The sequence below is a fragment of the Paroedura picta genome, chromosome 3, assembly GCF_049243985.1.
Source record: "Paroedura picta isolate Pp20150507F chromosome 3, Ppicta_v3.0, whole genome shotgun sequence".
NCBI lineage: Eukaryota > Metazoa > Chordata > Lepidosauria > Squamata > Gekkonidae > Paroedura > Paroedura picta.
This window is the reverse complement of record NC_135371.1, coordinates 164,504,774-164,525,422: the sequence shown is the minus strand read 5'-3', so window position 1 is coordinate 164,525,422 and position 20,649 is coordinate 164,504,774. Positions and strand designations below refer to the sequence as shown.

The following is a 20,649-nucleotide window of genomic DNA, read 5'->3' as shown; positions in this document are numbered from 1 at the left end:
AAGGACAATAGAGGCCATCTAGTCCCACCCCCTGCTCAATGCAGGATCAGCCTAAAGCATCCAGGAGAAGGATCTGTCCAGCCACTGCTCAGAATCATAGAATCATAGAGTTGGGAGGGGCCAGACAGGCCATCTAGTCCCACCCCCTGCTCAACGCAGGATCAGCCCTTAGCATCCTAAAGCATCCAAGAAAAGTGTGTATCCAACCTTTGCTTGAAGACTGCCAGTGAGGCAGCTCACCACCTCCTGAGGCAGCCGATTCCACTGCTGAACTACTCTGACTGTGAAAATTTCCCCCCTGATATCTAGCCAAAATCACTCAACGTGTAGTTTAAACCCATGACTGCAGGTCCTCTCCTCTGCTGCCAACAGGAACTGCTCCCTGCCGTCCTCCAAGTTTCTGTGACCACTATTGTAGGCTGTAGATTTGACCTTTTCTCTTACCCTCTGCATCACTGCACTGGGCACCTCTGTAGAAGCTCTACAGTGGGGGTAGTCAACCTGTGGTCCTCCAGATGTTCATGGCCTACAATTCCCATGAGGCCCTGCGAACAAACGCTGGCAGGGACTCATGGGAATTGTAGGCCATGAACATCTGGAGGACCACAGGTTGACTACCCCTGCTCTACAGTATGAGTATGAGGAGGCAAAAAAATTAATCCAGGTTTGGGCTGGCCAACTAAATAGAAATACTCATCTCCCTTTCCCACATGGCTTCATGTAACCTCTCTAATTGCACCTATGATTTCCGTGAGGAAGAACTGCCTTTCTTCTTGTCTCTTCAGAATAAGCTCTACGATCAGGGAGATCTTGACCTGTTTCCTTTCTTGCTTCTGTTTGTGGCTCCAGCTCCCAACCCGTGCGAGGCCAACGGAGGCAAAGGACGCTGCTCTCACCTCTGCCTTATCAATTACAACCGCACCTTCTCCTGTGCCTGCCCTCATCTCATGAAGTTAGACAAGGACAACGCTACCTGCTATGGTAAATGAAAGGGGAGAGTGCCTGAGTTCCAGGGTATGCATACTCTGGAGAGAATGACGAGATCTGGAATAACGTTGCGTTGATAGGGCCTCTTGGTCCATCTGGACGTTCGCCACCCAACTTTGATACTCTCAACTCCAGTAAACAAGTTTATTGGTCCACCTTTTCATCTTGCCTTCCTGGCCTTTGTCTCGTTCTCTAGAATTTAGGAAGTTCTTGCTGTACGCCCGCCAGATGGAGATACGGGGAGTGGACATTGACAACCCGTACTACAACTACATCATCTCTTTCACCGTGCCTGATATCGACAACGTCACTGTGGTCGACTACGATGCCGTGGAGCGGCGCATCTACTGGTCCGACGTCCGAACACAAACCATCAAGAGGGCGTTCATCAACGGGACCGGTGTGGAAACGGTTGTGTCCGCAGGTAGGCACAATCCGTCATGCTGTCTTTCTCTTTCCTCATCCCTACTCCCCACCCCCCAGAATTAGAGATTATCATGAAATTTGTCAGCCTTCCCCCAAGTTCCACACAGGATATTCTTTCTGGTTTTATCCCAGAATTCTTCTCTGGAATCCTTGATGGTGGCTTTTAATAATGTATTTCTAGCAGCGTCTCAAGCAGAGCTGACTTCAGTGGGTTTAAATAGGTTGAATTCGGGTTAGGGTGGTACCACCAGCTCCATCAGGAGAAAGAAGCTTTTTAAGCACTGTTTAAATATGGACTAAGGTGATCTGTTGGAAGCTGTTTTTTCATGTTCCTTACTGAGTTGACATTTGGTCACTGAGAAAGGAGAGCAGCTTCCCTTATTCCAGCAGTGACAAAAATACCATTACCATCAAACCTTCGCACATTTGCTTCACCTTGACTCCATTCTTTTATGCTGCACCGCACAATCTCTCTTCTGTTTGCAATAATGTATTTCCCCAATATCTTTCTTTCCGTTTTTTTTGGGGGGGGGGGGGATTATTGCTTTGTTTTGCTTGCAGGGAAAGCAAAGAAAAAAATTGAAATTCTATTGGCTCGAATTGAGAAAACATCTGCTGGAAAAGTGGCAAAAAACTTGTAAAAAGAAAAATCACAGACTTTTTCTTGGGGGGAGGGGAAGTGATCCAGCCCGATTCCCAACAGCCTATTTCATCTTTTCCGCAGAGCTGTGGAGAGCCAGTTTGGTGTAGTGGTTAGGAGTGCGGACTTCTAATCTGGCATGCCAGGTTCGATTCTGCACTCCCCCACATACAACCAGCTGGGTGACCTTGGGCTCGCCACGGCACTGATAAAGCTGTTCTGACCAAGCAGGAATATCAGGGCTCTCTCAGCCTCACCCACCTCACAGGGTGTCTGTTGTGGGGAGAGGAAAGGGAAGGAGACTGTAAGCCGCTTTGAGCCTCCATTGGGTAGAGAAAGCAGCATATAAGAACCAACTCTTCTTCAGTAATATCAGGGCTCTCTCAGCCTCATCCACCCCACAGGGTGTCTGTTGTGGGGAGAGGAAAGGGAAGGCGACTGTAAGCCGCTTTGAGACTCCATTGGGTAGAGAAAGCAGCATATAAGAACCAACTCTTCTTCAGTAATATCAGGGCTCTCTCAGCCTCATCCACCCCACAGGGTTTCTGTTGTGGGGAGAGGAAAGGGAAGGCGACTGTAAGCCGCTTTGAGCCTCCTTCGGGTAGGGAAAGGTGGCATATAAGAACCAACTCTTCTTCTTCTTCTTTAGTTCCAGAGAGATATAATTCCCTGCTGTACCCTTTCTTTCAAACGGTGCAGCACTGTTAGATTTTTACCATTGTTCCTTAGCTTTGTAATTTGCTCTGTTGGCCCCATTAATCTTGGAACACCTCCCTTCTCTCACTTGGCTTCACCTCTGACTCCTCTCCTTGATCCCCTCTCCACCTTCTTTGCCTTGTAGACTTACCCAACGCTCATGGCCTAGCTGTGGACTGGATCTCCAGGAACCTTTTCTGGACCAGCTATGATGCCAACAAGAAGCAGATCAACGTCGCCCGGCTAGACGGTTCATTTAAGAACGCCGTGATTCAAGGACTGGACAAGCCTCATTGCCTGGTTGTGCATCCTCACAAAGGGTAAGGCTAGAGCAACACTCTGCAGTGGCTTCCAATGAACAATGGGAGGGATTCTGGAGAGCACCCTTCCACCTTTATTTTGAAAGAAATAAATGCATATCTAACAGGGCTATCCCAGACTAGGTTAAACCCTTCTAAGTTTATTGAAGTCAGTGGGTTTAGAACTTTTTACCATTGAGAAACCCTTGAAACATTCTTCAGGCTTTGAGAAACCTCGGAAGTGGCGCAATCGTGCAGAATGTGGTTGGGGAGCAGAGCTGTGCACATGCCCACCCCTCCTCTTCCCACCCCCTCCAGGCCCATCATTGGCCATTTTGGGAGGTCAGCATGACCATATATGGTCATGTCACCCAGTAAACATTTAACAAATTTGCACATATTAATTAACTCCCACCCATCCGGGAAACCCTTCCAGGGCCGTCAAGAAACCCCAGAATTTCGTGAAACCCTGGTTGAGAAGAGCTGGTTTAGAAAGTTGTAACTGGGTGTAGAACGGCACTGGAAGTGCAGAGGCTCATCCAGTCATCTCAGTTCCTGTTGGCTAAATTCATAATATTTATCAGCGCCTTGCTGAGATGGACGTCCGCAAAGAAGACTGCCAGGATGTTGTTGTTATATTGATATTTTTCTGTGTAAATGTTCTATAATGTTTCATGTAAACCGCCCAGGGCTGTAGGGAAGGGCAGTATAAAAATCTAAATAAAAATAATAAATAAATCTCTGGTTCTACCTGGCCAGTCAAATAGCAACAGTTATTTCATTCAATGCTACAAATGCAAAAGGCACTCTTCTGCCAAGTAGCTTACTTATTTTGTGCATTAAAATTCATAGAGTATAGTGCTCTTCCTTGTAGTAATGTGGCACACAGTAATAAAAGGACAATACCATTGGTTACACCGAATTTCTGATTTGAGGGGTGAGCAGGAGGGGTGTTAGGGGTGAGCAGGAGGTAAGCCGTGACCTATATTTGCAGCTAAAAATCCCTACAAACCCACACTTTTTATTAACTATTTTCCTGTGACTTTAAATGTTTGCTGCCACGAATCTGCTTTGAAAAGCTGGCAGAACATTGAGGACTGTAAATTGCTTTGTCCTGTCTTAAAACGCTCTTGTAGAAGCTCATTAAGACTTACAATTGGACCATTATCTTTTAAGGACTTGGGAGGCTGGTGGGTTGATCCAGTTTCACAGGCAGGTCCCTGCAATGGAATGACCCAGTGCAATTTAAGCGGCATCTCTTAAGTGGATTTATTTCCTTTCTAAGCCTGATTTCCTTCCTTTGGTCCCAATCTGCATGTAGCCAGGCTATAACATCAGTAATCATCTTAAATGGGTCCGGCTGACACAGGCATGCACCTGGCTGTTTTGGTGCCTGGGCAAGGGGTGGGGCTTCATGATGCAGAGATGGAAGGCCTGAACCTTGTAGCCGCCCCAGAGAGACTGCCTGCTCCCCACCCCAGCACCTGACGTCCTTCCACCTTCCCTGTGGATGGTGGCAGAGGGGCCAGCCTCCTCCAGCTGTGATCCTCTGCTTTGGTGCTGCGGGGTCTGGACGGACACTGCCCACTGCTGTCCTCCACCCACAGGACCAGGTGCTGCCATCCTCCACCTGCAGGGGCAGACATCAATAGTGTGGGTGAGGGCAGGCAATGCCTTGAGCAGCAGGCCCTGTCTGTGGCATGCTGTCACAGAGGAGTGCTGATCGTCTGCAAGGGCGGGCATCAATGGTGTGGGTGGGGGTACCTAAGGCTGCTGGTGGCCCCTGCTCCTGGCAGGGCAAGAGTCACTCCCTCCCACTCCCCCCCCCCATTGTGGTACCTAGGGCATGTGCTTCAGCTGCCACCCCCTAGATACACCTCTGAGCAGACATCGGAGCTCTGAGGCCTGCACGGAAGCCAGGGGATCACCTGAGAGGGGGCGGCCGGGGGACCCTTCCTGTGGACCTCAGACATGCAGCGGCCCTGCTCCAAGGCCCGCGCAGAAGCCGGGGGAACGCCGGAAAGGCGGCCGGGGGAGCCTTCACACGGGCCTCAGAGCAGGCTCCGAGACCCGCGGGGATGCAGGGGAGTCAGCGTGGAGGGAGGTGGGTGGACGGGCTCGGCCCCTTCAATGGCTTTGAAGCCTAGTCCTATATAAATGTATAATGTTAAAATACGAACATGAAGGGAAGTGGGGTGCCATTTGCTAGGGAGAGCTGGCTGGTGGGAGGGAATGCTTAAGCCTTCTTCTGCAATGGGCCTCCCACTCCCCCAGCAGAACTGCAAAGGGAAGTAAGTTGAATCTGAAGGGGAAAAGCAGCCTACAAGGTTAGGCTGCCTAAAGAGGCAGTATCCAATTTAATGGGGGGAAATTAGTGAGACGAAGCGAGAGGGAGTAACCGGGATTCTCCGCCAATATTTTCAGGGATTTTTCCCCTAAAAGAGCTCTCAAAATAAACCAAGCAGATGTACAACTGGAAAGAGTTTTATTTAACAGGGAAATAAAAGGGCAGAACACAAACACACTGAAAACACATACAGGCTAGCTAAGAAGAAACCAAAAAGGAGAAAAGCGAAGCCATTGTGGGGAAGGCTAGAATTACCAGTCTTGGAGGCGTGGAAGTCATCTTCTTTCCTGTCTGCCAATTCTCTGGTAAAAATCACACACCCCTCCCCTGCCAGATCACACGGCTTTGGCAAGTACAAGTTTAGGACACATATCTGCCTTAATGGAGCCTAGTTTTGTTCTAGTAGAGAGGACTGAACTAGCAGATTGCTTGTTAAGCAACGTTATTTCATAGAAGTTAAGCAACGTTATTTCATGGAACTTTTGTTTGTTTCTCTCATTCATAGGAAGCTGTACTGGACAGATGGAGATAGCATCAACATTGCCAACATGGATGGCAGCAACCGTAGCGTGCTGTTCATGAATCAAAAGGGCCCTGTTGGTATGGAATAAATCCCAACCCACTGTGTGTGTTCTTAACCCTTTGGAGGTGGCCGAGATCATGGGTTCCCAATGTTCCCGTTGTCTCTTGGCCACAGCTGTATCTCTCTGTCTGGTAGGGATGCCAACCTCCAAGTGAGGGGGATCCCCCAAAATGACATCTGTTCTCCAGATTGCAGAGATCAGTTCTCCTGGAGAAAGTTAATGCTTTGGAGGTTGGACTCTCTGGCATTCTACCCCACTGAGGTCCCTGTCCTCCCCAGACTCCATCCCCAAATCTGCAGGCATTTCCTAACTTGATCTAGGAACCCTACCCTTCTATCTGCCGCCTTTGGCCAGGGAGGACCTGACAACCGTAGTCGCTGGTGCAGTTCTTGGCTCTTGACTGGGGCTCAGGGAAGCAGCCTTCTGGATTTGGTGGCTCATGTAGTCCAACTCCCTGCACTGTGTAGTGAATTCTCAAATATTCTCAAATTCTCAAATAGCTCCCTACTCCACTCCCCCCTCTATGCCCAGAGGAAGGCAAAAATTCTCCAGGATCAGGAGAAAAATTGTTTCCTGATCCAGAAGTGGCATTTGTCATATAAGAAAGGCCCATGAGAGCCAAGCACTGACCCATCCTTGCCTGACCTCCCTTTCATGATCTGCCTAAAGTCACAGAATCAGCATTTGCTGTCAGATGGCCTCTGCTTAAAAACCTCCAAAGAAGAAGGTTTTATTTTTATCAAGTGCACACCCTTTCATTTGGCCTGAACTGACAGTCTTACAGTGGCAGCAGGGCAAATGTATCCAACTGCACATCCCCGTTTCAAATTTAATAAAACTTTTTCACATTACTTGACAGATCTTTCTGTTGCTTCCCTGTAGAAAGCCTTTACAATACCTTAATTCTAAACTTGATGCCCTCTGCTTATTTGCATGGTAAATTCAGTAGCACTCCACCAGGCCTTTCCATGTGGTCTTAATAAGATTAAAGACCTTACTCATTATGTGTTACACTGCTCAATTAATGTTCCCATCCGTAGCAAGCTGAGTCAGGTTATATCAAACCTCCCTGACTCAGGCAAGGTGCTTATTTTGGCTATCCATCGATCACCCTCACCCTCACAGCTTCTATAGTTATACCTTTATCAATTAAATGAAGGAAGGAATATGCTGAAGTTAATTCTGTAGGCATATAATTAAGATTCCATTTTCCATATTGAATTTTTATGGGTTATAACTCTATGGGGTGTACTTATTACCTTGTATTCCCTCTCTGATGTTTATTGCCGTGGTAATTGTTTTCTTATTTTAGTTTCCTTTTCTTTTTGGTTTCATAATGATGTTAAGGCTTATGGACACAACATCTAATAAATAAATGTCTACAGTAACAATAGGGATGTATTGAGCAAATATATACAAAAGCCAGTGGGTTGGATCGAGCTAGCTTTGTCACTCAGTCCTGCAATTCCCTTCCTTAGCATATCCTCCGTCCCACATGACATTTGTCCATGTGAATTCTACAGACCCTAGCCTAGCATTTTTGGTGCTCAAAGGAGACCTCCCCATTCCTTTTCTAGCTGCTGAACAGCTGGCTTTCTCCCACCCACACTGCACACAAAGCATTTCACCCTCACAAGCTTACCCTAAGCATCCAAGAGCACATGGAGCAGGGCTTTCATTGGGGGTACTTGTTGCTCTTCATCCTTTAGCCAGCATTTTAGTAATGCTTCTCTCCTGCCAGGCCTCTCCATCGACTACCAGGAAAACAAGCTGTATTGGATCAGCTCCGGCAACGGCACCATCAACAGGTACAGCTTGGATGGCAGCGGCTTTGAGGTGCTGGAGACCATGAAGACCCACCTGCGCAAGGCTACAGCGTTGGCTATCATGGGTGAGAGCTCCTTCCGAGGGGGTGGGGAGCAAGGTTGAGGAAAGGACCTGTTATTCTTTATGCCCCTGCCTCCTCAAACTCCTGCCAGTTGCCTGCCCTTGACAAGAGAAAAACAGAATCTATCCAGTGGTTTAATAAAGCTTGAAAAGAGCTCACAGCCTTGACTCTCCATGATACAGGAGCGTTTGCCTAATTATACTCAAATATTAACAAGGACGGACTCACGGCCACTGACGAAAGATTGAAAACGGAAAACAAATCTAGAGACCGTTCTGGCAGAGTCGAAGCCTGAATAAATAACATAAGAGACTCTTTATCTTTTCAAGCTTTATTAAGCCACTGGATAGATTCTGTTTTTCTCTTGTCACTAATTTGGAATCGTCCATTTTTTTCGTGCAACAGTTGCCTGCCCTTGGCTGGCAGCCCTGTGTACCTCTTCTGAGACGTGTGTCTCGGCTTCTGGTTCATTTCTGGATGCCATTCAGAGCTCTGGGGTTTTGACCCGAATAGTTTGGATCCAGGATCGTGCCCAACTAGAGCACGAGCCCTGATTCCTTATGCGCCTAAACCTCGCTTTTCTCCCTCCCAGGTGACAAGTTGTGGTGGGCCGACCAGGCCGCTGAAAAAATGGGCACGTGCAACAAGAAGGACGGGACGGAGGCCGCCGTGCTGCGCAACAGCACCACCCTGGTCATGCACATGAAAGTCTACGATGAGAGCATTCAGCAGCTAGGTGAGCTCCGGGGATGTGCGGATCGTTATGGGCCACAGCTCTGCTTTGATCCAGGGGAGGGCCTGGAGCATCATGGGAAACATAGTTGGGTGAGGAGGTTCTGAATCCTTTATAGGAAAGACTACTAGCTTGATAGCAGGCCTCAGGGAAGCAGCCTTTGGGATTTGATGGCTCTTATATTAGTAAAAAATATAAGAGCCTCTTGTGGCACAGAGTGGTAAGGCAGCAGACATGCAGTCTGAAAGCTCTGCCCATGAGGCTGGGAGTTCGATCCCAGCAGCCGGCTCAAGGTTGACTCAGCCTCCCATCCTTCCGAGGTGGGTAAAATGAGTACCCAGCTTGCTTGCTGGGGGGTAAACGGTAATGACTGGGGAAGGCACTGGCAAACCACCCCGTATTGAGTCTGCCATGAAAACGCTAGAGGGCGTCACCCCAAGGGTCAGACATGACTCGGTGCTTGCACAGGGGCTACCTTTACCTTTATATTTCTAGCTGCCATAGAACAGCCTTTCTGATTGGTCATCGAGGCCCAGCCGTGTCTCCTTCAGTCTCTGAAGCAGGCTGAGAAGCTTGTTAATAAATGCCCCGTCACCGGCTGTCCCTGCCCAGCCGTGGACACCCATCTCCTTGTTTCGCTTCACCGTTTCAGGCACGAACCCCTGCAGCATCAACAATGGGGACTGCTCCCAGCTGTGTCTTCCCACCTCGGAGACTACTCGTTCTTGCATGTGCACAGCCGGCTACAGCTTGAAGACCGGACAGCAGTCTTGCGAAGGTGAGCGGCCGTCACTGAGCTCCTGTGGGTTTTGTGCGCGTGGTGTGCAGTTCTCGGATCTCCTTCCTGGGAAATGCGGTTCGGCGTGTTTGAGTGGTGTCGGATGCTGCCCCCTAGTGGCTAGTGACAGTTCTCAGCTGTTGGCAACGAAGCCACAAATGCCTTTGGCTTGCCGTAATTCAGGGGTAGTCAAACTGTGGCCCTCCAGATGTCCACGGACTACAATTCCCAGGAGCCCCTGCCAGCATTTGCTGGCAGGGGCTCCTGGGAATTGTAGTCCATGGACATCTGGAGGGCCGCAGTTTGACTACCCCTGCCGTAATTAATTGAGGGTCACTGTATGCGACACTGTGTTTTGTGATACTTTGGATATCTCCCCCCTCCCGCATGCAGTAATTCAAGCTGCTTTTTGAAGGGAAGGAGCCTAAAAGGTATTTTGTAGGTCCAAATCCCTAGTCCATCTCATCCAGCACCCTCTTTTATATAGTGGGCCACGACTTGACGTAGAAAAGTGGTTCTCAACCTTCCTAATGCCGCGACCCTTTAATACCGCGACCCCTCATGTTGTGGTGACCCCCAAGCATAAATATCACTCAGTTTAACTCCATTCCGAAGTTCTCTGTGCCTTAATCTAAATCTTACCTTTTTGCTCCTCACCATCGGAAAACTTAACTTTTTTGTCCTGCCTTAAGTGGCTGAAGAGAAAAATTCACAGAGGGGGGGGGGTCTGATAGGTCCTGGATCTCTGTTGGCCACTCATTCTCCTAGGCTGGAGCCAGGGACAGAACCCTGGAGCAGTTCTCTGGAGCCAGGGACTGCCAACCCGTTGAATTTGCAGAGAGTATGTAGGTACCTGAGAGATTTAGAGGTTAAAGGATGCGGCCAGTTTATCTAGAAGTTATTACCTAGATGGACAGGTGACTTGACTGAACCTTCACATTCGTGGTTGCTGAAGGTATGATAGGGTGCTGCTCTGAGCATACTCCAATGGGTGCATTTTCTGTAGTGAGCTCCAGTTCCAAGATTTATCCCAACTCTAAAGATCCATCCATCCCTCCGCTAGTTGAGATTCTGCCTTTCTAAATGCCTGGAGAAATGAACCTGAGACCGTAGACAGGCGCTGATCTGTGGGTGTTTCCACGCGCTTTATGCTGAGGTTCCAATTCTGTGCCTCTTCCTTTCTGGCGTGCAGGGGTCGGCTCCTTCCTCCTCTACTCCGTGCACGAGGGTATCCGTGGCATCCCGTTGGACCCCAACGACAAGTCTGATGCCTTGGTGCCTGTCTCCGGTACCTCACTGGCTGTTGGCATTGATTTCCATGCAGGTAAGTGAATCTCGGGCATGTGTTTGCCATGTCGAATCTTAACAGTCGGAAAGGGCAATGACATAAGCTGCCTAGAGAGTAAAACAGGAAGAACAAGTAGCTTCTTAATGAGTGGATTGGGGATATCCTAATCTTAGGTTTTCTTCCCACTCTCTAGGTGGGATTATGTCGATTTGTCATCCTTTCTGGTGGGAGAAAGCCCCTCCCAGTTCCAATTCTGCCTGCTCTGCAGTGTCAGGGCTATTTCAGAGCTGTGTTTTGGAGAGGGAGCAGTGGGAAGAACATCTGTCTAAGAAGTACTGTCAGAACCCCAAAGCCCACTGTGTTGTAGTGGGTGGGGAATGGCATCCCTGTGGACTCATTCATTGCATCCTGAGTTCTGCACTTTAGGGCACTACGTTGCCTCCCCATCCTCTTGTTTATTACGATGTGCAGAGTAAAACGGACTGAAGCGAGCGTTGGGCATTGCTCCTCATCCAAACAGGAAACAGCCTGGCAGACCACAGGCAAGAGAGTTTATGAATGCAGAGGGTGGAGTTACAGTACGCTCGATATTTCTGTGCTAGGGCAAAATAAAAAAAATCTCCTGCAGCAAATGTCGCATGTAGGGGCCAGTTCTGTGCCAAGGGCAGCATTTGCCAGATTGCCCAAACTGAATCCTATAAGAAATCTTAATGCTGTAGGCATCAGCCCAAAGCCAACACGGTCCTCAAATTACGCAGATATCAGCTGCCCGTATTTTTCCTCCTTGGGGAGAAAAGCAGCTGGAACAAAGTTTTACCCACCCAACCCCCCCCCCCCATACACACACACACACACACATCCATGCAAACTCACATGTGACCGGAGGAGCAGGGGTGCCTGGGTATGTCTTCAGATCACACCAAGTTTTGGCTCTAAGAGTCTTGTCTCCATAACTGAAATGTCCCCTAAATCCTGTCCCAGCATTGAAGGGTTGATACTCAAGAGCAGGGGTAGTCAAACTGCGACTCTCCAGATGTGCATGGACTACAATTCCCATGAGCCCCTGCCAGCATTTGCTGGCAGGGGCTCATGGGAATTGTAGTCCATGGACATCTGGAGGGCCGCAGTTTGACTACCCCTGCTCAAGAGTCTTTTCACATTGGAAAGCAGACCCTCCCGATCTAAGTCACCCAGACTTAGTTAGGATGGGATCCTACAGGCAAAAAGAAGACGCAGTTCTGATAGCCGAACAGCCAAATTAGGGTTCCTTTGCCCATCCCCAATGAATCACAAGGAGAGCAAGGCCTTTTTATATTTTTACTGCAGACGAAATATAGACGCAGGAGAGTTCCCAAATCTGTGTGGAGAACAATGCAGTTGCATGAGATCATATAACTTCCCATTGGAGGTGGGGGAAAGTCGATGCCTTTTGGGGTCAAACCAATATCCTGGGGTCTGCACATCCTACGGGACGACCCCTGCTGTATCCTTGCCAGCTTCCCGGAAAAGTCCCCAAAAGGCAGCTTCCGTTCCTTCCCCCTCACTCCCAGCCTCTAATGGTTCATATAAACAATTTCCGCTTCTCCCTCTGGCCTTGAGAATAGGTCAGTTTGACATATCAGCATTGGCAATATTTCACGAAATAGCCAATGAACCTGAGACCGTACAAGCTGGGCCTTCTGATTAAGAAAACAGTTCTCCTTGCTGAGCAAAAGTGAAAGAGATTTGTTTAACCCCCTCACCACATCAAGTCCAACATGACGGGACATTCGTTGGCACTGCAGCTGGTCACATGTGTTATTCATTTAATTGTTTACCATCTGGGTGGCTGAGGCTCTCTCACTCTCAGAAGCTAAGCAGGGGGCGGCCCTGACCAGTCAGTGCTCCAGTGAGAGACAGGAGGGGAGGGCCAGGGTTGTGATGCAGAGGGGAACATGGGAATTGCAGTCCATGGACATCTGGAGACGGGCTCATGGGAATTGTAATCCATGGCCATCTGGAGACGGGATTATGGGAATTGTAATCCATGGCCATCTGGAGACGGGCTCATGGGAATTGTAGTCCATGGCCATCTGGAGACGGGATCATGGGAATTGTAGTCCATGGCCATCTGGAGACGGGTTCATGGGAATTGTAATCCATGGCCATCTGGAGACGGGATCATGGGAATTGTAGTCCATGGCCATCTGGAGACGGGCTCATGGGAATTGTAATCCATGGCCATCTGGAGACGGGCTCATGGGAATTGTAGTCCATGGCCATCTGGAGACGGGCTCATGGGAATTGTAATCCATGGCCATCTGCAGACGGGATCATGGGAATTGTAGTCCATGGCCATCTGGAGACGGGCTCATGGGAATTGTAATCCATGGCCATCTGCAGACGGGCTCATGGGAATTGTAATCCATGGCCATCTGGAGACGGGATCATGGGAATTGTAGTCCACGGACATCTGGAGAGCCTCTCTCTGTCGCTTCCCTTGAAAACCCAGCGGGGTTGCTGTGCAAGGTAGGCTGTGCTTTGACAACACTGTCCACCAATGTAGTCCAACTTCTCACTAAAACTGAAGACAGATTACGAAATTTAGAAGTATGGTAGGAACAGTATAAGCCTTCTCCTATAAGGCAAAGCTGGCCAAACTGTGGCTCTCCACATGTCCATGGACTACAATTCCCAGAAGCATTGAATTACAGGCACTGCAGAATTGTTTAAGGTCCCATAGGGTCCTGATCTCATGTAGCAGAGCATTCCACTAGGCCAAAAAAGCCCTGGGTCTTAGTTGAGGCCAGTTTGACCCCTTTGGGGCTGGGGATCTAAAGCAGGGCTCGCTTGCTGGATCTTAAGTTTCTTAGGAGGACATAACGGAGGAGACAGTCTGGAAAATACAAAGGTCCCAAACCCTTTAGGGCTTTAAAGGTGTGAACGGGCACCTTGAACCTGATTTGGCTGCAGAGGAAAGGACGCACAGTAATGGGTTTAAACTACAAGTACAAAGATATAGGTTAGATATCAGGAAAAGATTTTCACAGTCAGAGTAGTTCAGCAGTGGAATAGGCTGCCTAAGGAGGTGGTGAGCTCCCCCTCACTGGCAGTCTTCAAGCAAAGGTTGGATACACACTTTTCTTGGATGCTTTAGGATGCTTAGGGCTGATCCTGCATTGAGCAGGGGGTTGGACTAGATGGCCTGTAGGGCCCCTTCCAACTCTATGATTCTATGATTTGGTCCTCAATCTGGAGCCTGAGCAGCTGGAAAGATACTGGACGAATATGTGCTCTCCATTGGATCCCAACCGGATGCATTTCCTTTCCTCACTCAGAGAATGATACCATCTATTGGGTGGACATGGGACTGAGCACCATCAGCCGTGCCAAGAGAGACCAGACGTGGCGAGAGGATGTGGTGACCAACGGCATTGGCCGGGTGGAAGGCATAGCGGTGGACTGGATTGCAGGTAAGGCAGTGTGGAATTCACCTTCCCCATGATCAGAGCTGGGTTGAAAATTCCAGAAAGTGGAGAAGGAGCAACTGGCAAGCTCAGGGTAGTGTATTATTTGGCCTGAGGAGCATCAAGGAGCAGACATCATATGGTGGACTGTACCATATAATTTGCAAAGTCTGGGGAAGTTTGGATGCCAATGCAGGTACCTAGAAAAAAGAGGCAGGTTAAAGGTGGTATGATTGCCATCTTCAAATACTTGAAGGGCTAGAAGATAGAGCAGAGACGTTTTCTGTTGCCCCTGAGGGTCGGGCCAGAACCATTGAGTTGAAATTAATTCAAAAGAATTTTCATCTAAATGACCAGAAGAAGTTCCTGACAGTTAGAGCGGTGCCCCAGGGGTACAGGCTTCCTTAGGAGGTGGTGAGTTCTCCTTCTTTGGAAGATTTTAAACAGAGGCTAGATAGTCATCTGACAGACATGCTGATTTTATGGATTTAAGCAGATTGAGAGTGGGTGGGCAGATGGGATGTGCCAGTGTGTGTCTCTTGTGGCCCTTTCTGATTGCCGCTGTGGGATGGTAGGTGAATTTCCTCCAGGCCAGGCTAGATTCTGGAGATTTTTGGTGGTGGCGATGTATCACTGGGGCATGAAATTTGGGACGCTGTGGGTGGGCCGGTAGTTGTGAGTTCCTGCATTGTGCAGGAGGCAGATTGCCCTGGAAGTCCTTTCCATCTCTACGATTCTATAATTCTAAGGTTGCTCCTCGTCTAGGCAAGGAGCCGCTGTCTCTATCCTTATTATATGCCCTCAATTCCTGTCCACTGCAGTTTTTAGTGCCGGATGGCGAGCGAGTGAGGAACTTAACCTAGCCTCCCTCTATCACTCTCCTTCCATCTTTTCTGTCTCCTGTGCTGGATAATCTAGTCTCAAAATGTGAATGAAAATACAGTTTGAGGGATGATTTAAAAAAACCCACAGGCTGGATGCGGTCCACAAGTGTGGTTTGCCTGCTTCTGAGACAAGTAACCTCCTTGTAATCTTTTACCTCCAGGAAACATCTATTGGACTGACCAGGGCTTTGATGTTATAGAGGTAGCCAGGCTCAACGGTTCGTTCCGCTACGTGGTGATCTCACAGGGGCTGGACAAGCCACGGGCCATCACCGTACACCCAGAAAAAGGGTAAGGACAGCTGTGGTACTTAAAGCCGAGAGAGAGAGATGCAAAAGCCTTTATTGGCGTAAAAAACAATACAGGTAAGGAGATACAAAATGGTACAAGTATACGAGTCAGGCAGAGTTACTCAATTTTGTTAAAAACAGGGAGTTAATACTAAAAACCTTTGCTAAAAATTTTGCAATGCGGGCGGTCCGCTCGGGATCCTTGCTGTCAAGTAGTTTATTGATCGCAGCCGTTTCGTTACTATGGAGTTGAAGGGAAGATAGAATATTGGATATCCCCTGACGGTATAAAGAAAACTTAGGGCAGAACATAACAATATGCGGAAGGAGATCAGGGACCATACAGCCGTGAAAACATAGTCTCTCCGCTAAATGAATGCGGTTAACCCAGGGGTAGTCAAACTGCGGCCCTCCAGATGTCCATGGACTACAATTCCCAGGAGCCCCTGCCAGCATTTGGGAATTGTAGTCCATGGACATCTGGAGGGCCGCAGTTTGACTACCCCTGGGTTAAACCTTCCTAAAAGAACATTAGAGGGGAAAGAGTTCAGCCGAGCAAATAAGAGTGCTTTCCTGTCAGAGAAAGCTTCGATACTAGTCAGGTAGGGGGGGATAACTTTGTATAGCGGGACAATATTCCATACACGGGGAGAGCAAGATGGAGATGTGAATGACAGTAAGGCCGAATGATCGCAGCCAGAACAGGTGGGATCATGTGAGGCAAGTAGTTCTGTTGAATTAGTTTTTGTACTCTGCGTCTCACTACCTAAAGGCGTCTCAAAGCGGCTTATAATCGCCTTCCCTCCCTCTCCCCACAAGAAACCCCCCGAGGGAGCTCTGGCAGAACTGCTCTGAGAACAGCCCTAATAGGACTGTGACTAGCCCAAGGCTGCGTGTGGAGGAGTGGAGATTCAAACTCGGCTCTCCAGATTAGAGGCCGACACTCTTAACCATTACACCAATCCGGCTCTCTGCTGCGACTATGACTATTACGAGCCTTGTATGGAAAAGGATTTGGAAGGCTCAGGGCGTCTCCCATATTCCCTGAGAGCAGAGGCACAGGAATCAAATTTCCTTGTCTGGATTCCTTCAAGTCACTGCTGGATGTACTTCAGGCTCGATCACCTGAGGTAACAAGTACTCACAAAGAGATGGGCCCTTTGAAATTTCATTTTCCCTTCCCCTGTAACGAATGAGCTCGTAGTCTGAAATAACCCCCATCAGTATAAAGAATAAAGTATAAAGAATCAGTATAAAGCCTTTTATACAGTAGAGCAAGGGTAGTCAACCTGTGGGCCTCCAGAAGTCCATGGACTACAATTCCCATGAGCCCCTGCCAGCGTTTGCTGGCAGGGGCTCATGGGAATTGTAGTCCATGGACATCTGGAGGACCACAGGTAGACTACCCCTGCAGTAGCGAACACATGGGGAATGCCTGGCTCATGTCTGTCTGTTTTCTCCTGGTCTGGAGTTATACTCTTGGGAGGTGCCCCTCCCTTCCTGCCATATCCGGCTTTCCTGGCTCTCTACATTTCAGAGGCTCTCTCTGTAGTGCAAATCCCTCATCACATGTATCCTGATGGAATGTATACAACTCCCCTTTTTCACTGACACCTACTTGTTAGCTAGACACACTCTGCCTGTTGTTTTCACACTTTGGTAGATCAAACGCATGAAATGTGGGGAAGTAGTTTCACGCCCAGTATCTGGCTCCAGGGGGTGGACGTGGTGTGGTCCGAGAGTATAACTAGCCTGGTCTCTTTTTGGATTCCGCCTTCGACAATGTTGGCCTGCCTTTGATCTTCCTGTAAATGCTGCCTATTTTGTTAAATAAAGACTAACTTCAGTTTTATGCTCATGCTTGGGATTCCTGTGTGTTGAGGGCATTTCGGACTGCATTCCGGGGTCCTGACAACACGTAAACAATCCTATAGTCACTAGTTTGTGTTAACACTTACAGTGTAGAAAGAATCTACCCTGGGCTATAATTAACAGCTGAACAATTTAACAATGAATCCAAATAAAAATACAGTTTATCTTATCTCTTCTTTAATGGTAAACAAACAACCAAAACGGCCTCCAGATTTGTACCATTTTCAATGTGGCATTTTCAGCAGTGGTTGTTTCCAGCGGGTATATGCTGAAGATCTAGTCCACTAATTATATGATTTATTGTTCTTCTATTAAATTTTAACAATATATATATATTGGCCTTTTAGAGCCTCTTGTGGCGCAGAGTGGTAAGGCAGCAGAAATGCAGTCTGAAGCTTTGCCCATGAGGCTGGGAGTTCGATCCCAGCAGCCGGCTCAAGGTTGACTCAGCCTTCCATCCTTCCGAGGTCGGTAAAATGAGTACCCAGCTTGCTGCTGGGGGGTAAACGGTAATGACTGGGGAAGGCACTGGCAAACCACCCCGTATTGAGTCTGCCATGAAAACGCTGGAGGGCGTCACCCCAAGGGTCAGACATGACCCGGTGCTTGCACAGGGGATACCTTTACCTTATATTGGCCTTTAGCTCAAAGGTATGAGGAAGCCTAGTGAAAAGACTGGAAACGGTCATCCCGGGATGAAAATGTGATTGGGGACTGTCCCCTATTGGTTGGCTGACTATTTCCTGCCCTTGGCCCTGGCCGTTCTCTTGTTCTTCAGGTATCTCTTTTGGACAGAATGGGGTCAGTATCCCCGCATTGAGCGGTCCCGGCTCGATGGGTCAGATCGCGTGGTCCTCATCAACAACAGCATCAGCTGGCCCAACGGGATCTCAGTGGACTACGAGGTATGGCTGATAGAGGCAAGGTGGGTGGGTAAGAGAATGAAAACCATAGGCGAGAGCCATCTGTAAAACAGCCTGGAGAAAAGGAGGCTGAGAGGGGACATGATAGCCCTCTTTAAGTATCTGAAAGGTTGTCACTTGGAGGAGGGCAGGATGCTGTTTCTGCTGGCTGCAGAGGAGAGGACACGCAGTAATGGGTTTAAACTTCAAGTACAACGATATAGGCTAGATATTAGGTGAAAAAATTTCACAGTCAGAGTAGTTCAGCAGTGGAATAGGCTGCCTAAGGAGGTGGTGAGCTCCCCCTCACTGGCAGTCTTCAAGCAAAGGTTGGATACACACTTCTCTTGGATGCTTTGGGATGCTTTGGGCTGATCCTGCGTTGAGCAGGGGGTTGGACTTGATGGCCTGTGTGGCCCCTTCCAATTCTATGATTCTAGGCATCAGGTGACAAGATTTATTGATTTATTTACTTTATTTATATAATGTACCTTTCTCAACAAGACTCTCGGTAGGTTTTGTATGCAGTCAGAAAGCATCAGACGTCTAGTAAACGACACAATAATACTGAGATTACAAAACAAGAAGGCAGTGCCAGTTTTTAAAAAAAACAGTCCTAAGGAATTATGTACCGTAAACAGTGTGAAAAATGGATTAAAATTAGAAAATGTAATAAAAGCAAGATGATGCTTTCAGCAGTGCCGTCGGCTGCAGCAGGCTTTCTTGGCAGCCCTAGAAGGGTTTCCTGGAAGGGTGGGAGTTAATTTTTTTACATATATATATATCTGGTTCCCACCATGCTGCCTTTGCAAGGTATCGCCTCAAAGGGGACAACGGTTTTGCCATCTGTTGAAGTTGGACTAGATGGCCTGTATGGCCCCTTCCAACTCTATGATTCTATGATTCTATGAATTGTTGTATGTAGATATTGGGGTTTTAGTGGGATTTTATAGGGATTTTATTGTGTTATTATATGGATTCTTTGTGTAACCCGCCGCGAGCCTGTCTCTGAGAGCGGCGGGCTAGAAATCCAATAAATAAATAAATTGTTCAATATTTATTGGGTGATACGACCATACATGGTCATGTCAACCCAACCTCCCCCCCCCCCACAATTTCCAATGATGGGCCTGGAGAGGGTGGGAAAGGGAGGAGCTTGTTTGGATGTGTCCACAGCTATGCTTCCCAACCATATTCTGCACGTTCACACCACTTCTGGGAGTTTCTCAATGGTAAGAAAGTTGAGAAAGCCTGGGCTACAGGTTGTACCCTGATAAAAGCACTCTTCTGAGCTATTCTGTCCTTCTACATCCCTATGTCCTTTATAAGAATGCCCTCCTGACAATTTGTTTTGTACATTCTTTGAAACTATTGACATGTGGGAGCTTTCCTGTCCTGCTCAAGCGGGCCATTCCCTAAGGTGGGAGCCACCACGGAGGGTGCCTCGGCATTACCCATTGAATGACCCAAGCTAGCCTGATCTCATTGGATCCCACAAGCCAAACAGAAGTTGGCCTAGGTTAGGACCAAGACAGGAGATAACCAAGGAAGTGTAGAAGCAGCCAATGGCAAGCCAACTCTGATTGTCTCTTGTCTTGAATACCCTGTGGCAGAGATTCCCAACCAGAGCTCCCTAACAGCTCCCCAGGGGTTCCCCAGTCTTTGCCCTATATCCTGCCTTAATGGACTCAGCCCCAAGCAATTCCCAGCAGTGTTGTGAAAGCAGGGGATGACACCAGCACCATTAATAAAAAATCTCATTAAAATAATAAGTGTCGTTAGACAAACATGAATCAGCCCTAGTCCCCATGTAAATGACAGTTCAGAAGCCATAGTCTAGGACAGGGGTAGTCAACCTGTGGTCCTCCAGATGTTCATGGACTACAATTCCCATGAGCCCCTGCCAGCATTTGCCACAGGTTGACTACCCCTGGTCTAGGAGATTTAACAATTTCTGGTGCAGGGGAATAAATGATAATCTAGAGTAGGGGTAGTCAACCTGTGGTCCTCCAGATGTCCATGGACTACAATTCCCACGGTTCATGGGAATTGTAGTCCATGGACATCTGGAGGAAAACAGGTTGACTACCCCTGATCTAGATTACTTAGGCCCGTCACAACTAGAAACTCTGGTTGCCTGGAGGATCCGGATTACATCCATAGCCAGATGATCACACCTACTCTTCTCTTGGACGTATTTGAGTTTGCGGTCAGAGGGAATGGGCATGGATTGCACATCTGGTTGCTCTGCCCCCAGTCTGAATCTCTTTTGGCAAAATGCTTTCACATCCTAAGGTTCCTGCGTAACTCACCAGGATGGCGTGTTTCTTTAGGATGGGAAGCTTTACTGGTGTGACGCCCGGACCGATAAGATTGAACGCATTGACCTGGAGACAGGTGAAAACAGGGAAGTCGTCCTGTCTTCTAACAACATGGACATGTTCTCGGTGTCGGTCTTTGAGGATTACATCTACTGGAGTGACAGGTGTGTATCTCAGTCCTACAGGGCATAGGAGTTTGTTTGTTTGTTTGTTTATTTGTTTATGTTTCGATTTCTAGATCACCACTCCTATCATGCTAGCTTGCGGC

General features: G+C 48.3%; 1 protein-coding gene across 6 annotated transcripts in view; it reads left to right on the top strand.

Annotated features, from left to right (window-relative positions):
- Nucleotides 1-20,649, top strand: part of LRP1 (LDL receptor related protein 1) — a 423,359-nt gene that overhangs the window by 320,110 nt on the left and 82,600 nt on the right. For all 6 annotated transcript variants that reach the window (XM_077329218.1, XM_077329223.1, XM_077329222.1 and 3 more), the window contains 12 exons: nt 850-981; nt 1,184-1,411; nt 2,895-3,069; nt 5,901-5,995; nt 7,721-7,870; nt 8,460-8,603; nt 9,253-9,378; nt 10,571-10,702; nt 13,984-14,118; nt 15,158-15,287; nt 17,937-18,063; nt 20,394-20,545. In XM_077329218.1, the coding sequence (XP_077185333.1) occupies nt 850-981; nt 1,184-1,411; nt 2,895-3,069; nt 5,901-5,995; nt 7,721-7,870; nt 8,460-8,603; nt 9,253-9,378; nt 10,571-10,702; nt 13,984-14,118; nt 15,158-15,287; nt 17,937-18,063; nt 20,394-20,545 (1,726 nt within the window). The remainder of the gene's footprint in view (nt 1-849; nt 982-1,183; nt 1,412-2,894; nt 3,070-5,900; nt 5,996-7,720; nt 7,871-8,459; nt 8,604-9,252; nt 9,379-10,570; nt 10,703-13,983; nt 14,119-15,157; nt 15,288-17,936; nt 18,064-20,393; nt 20,546-20,649) is intronic.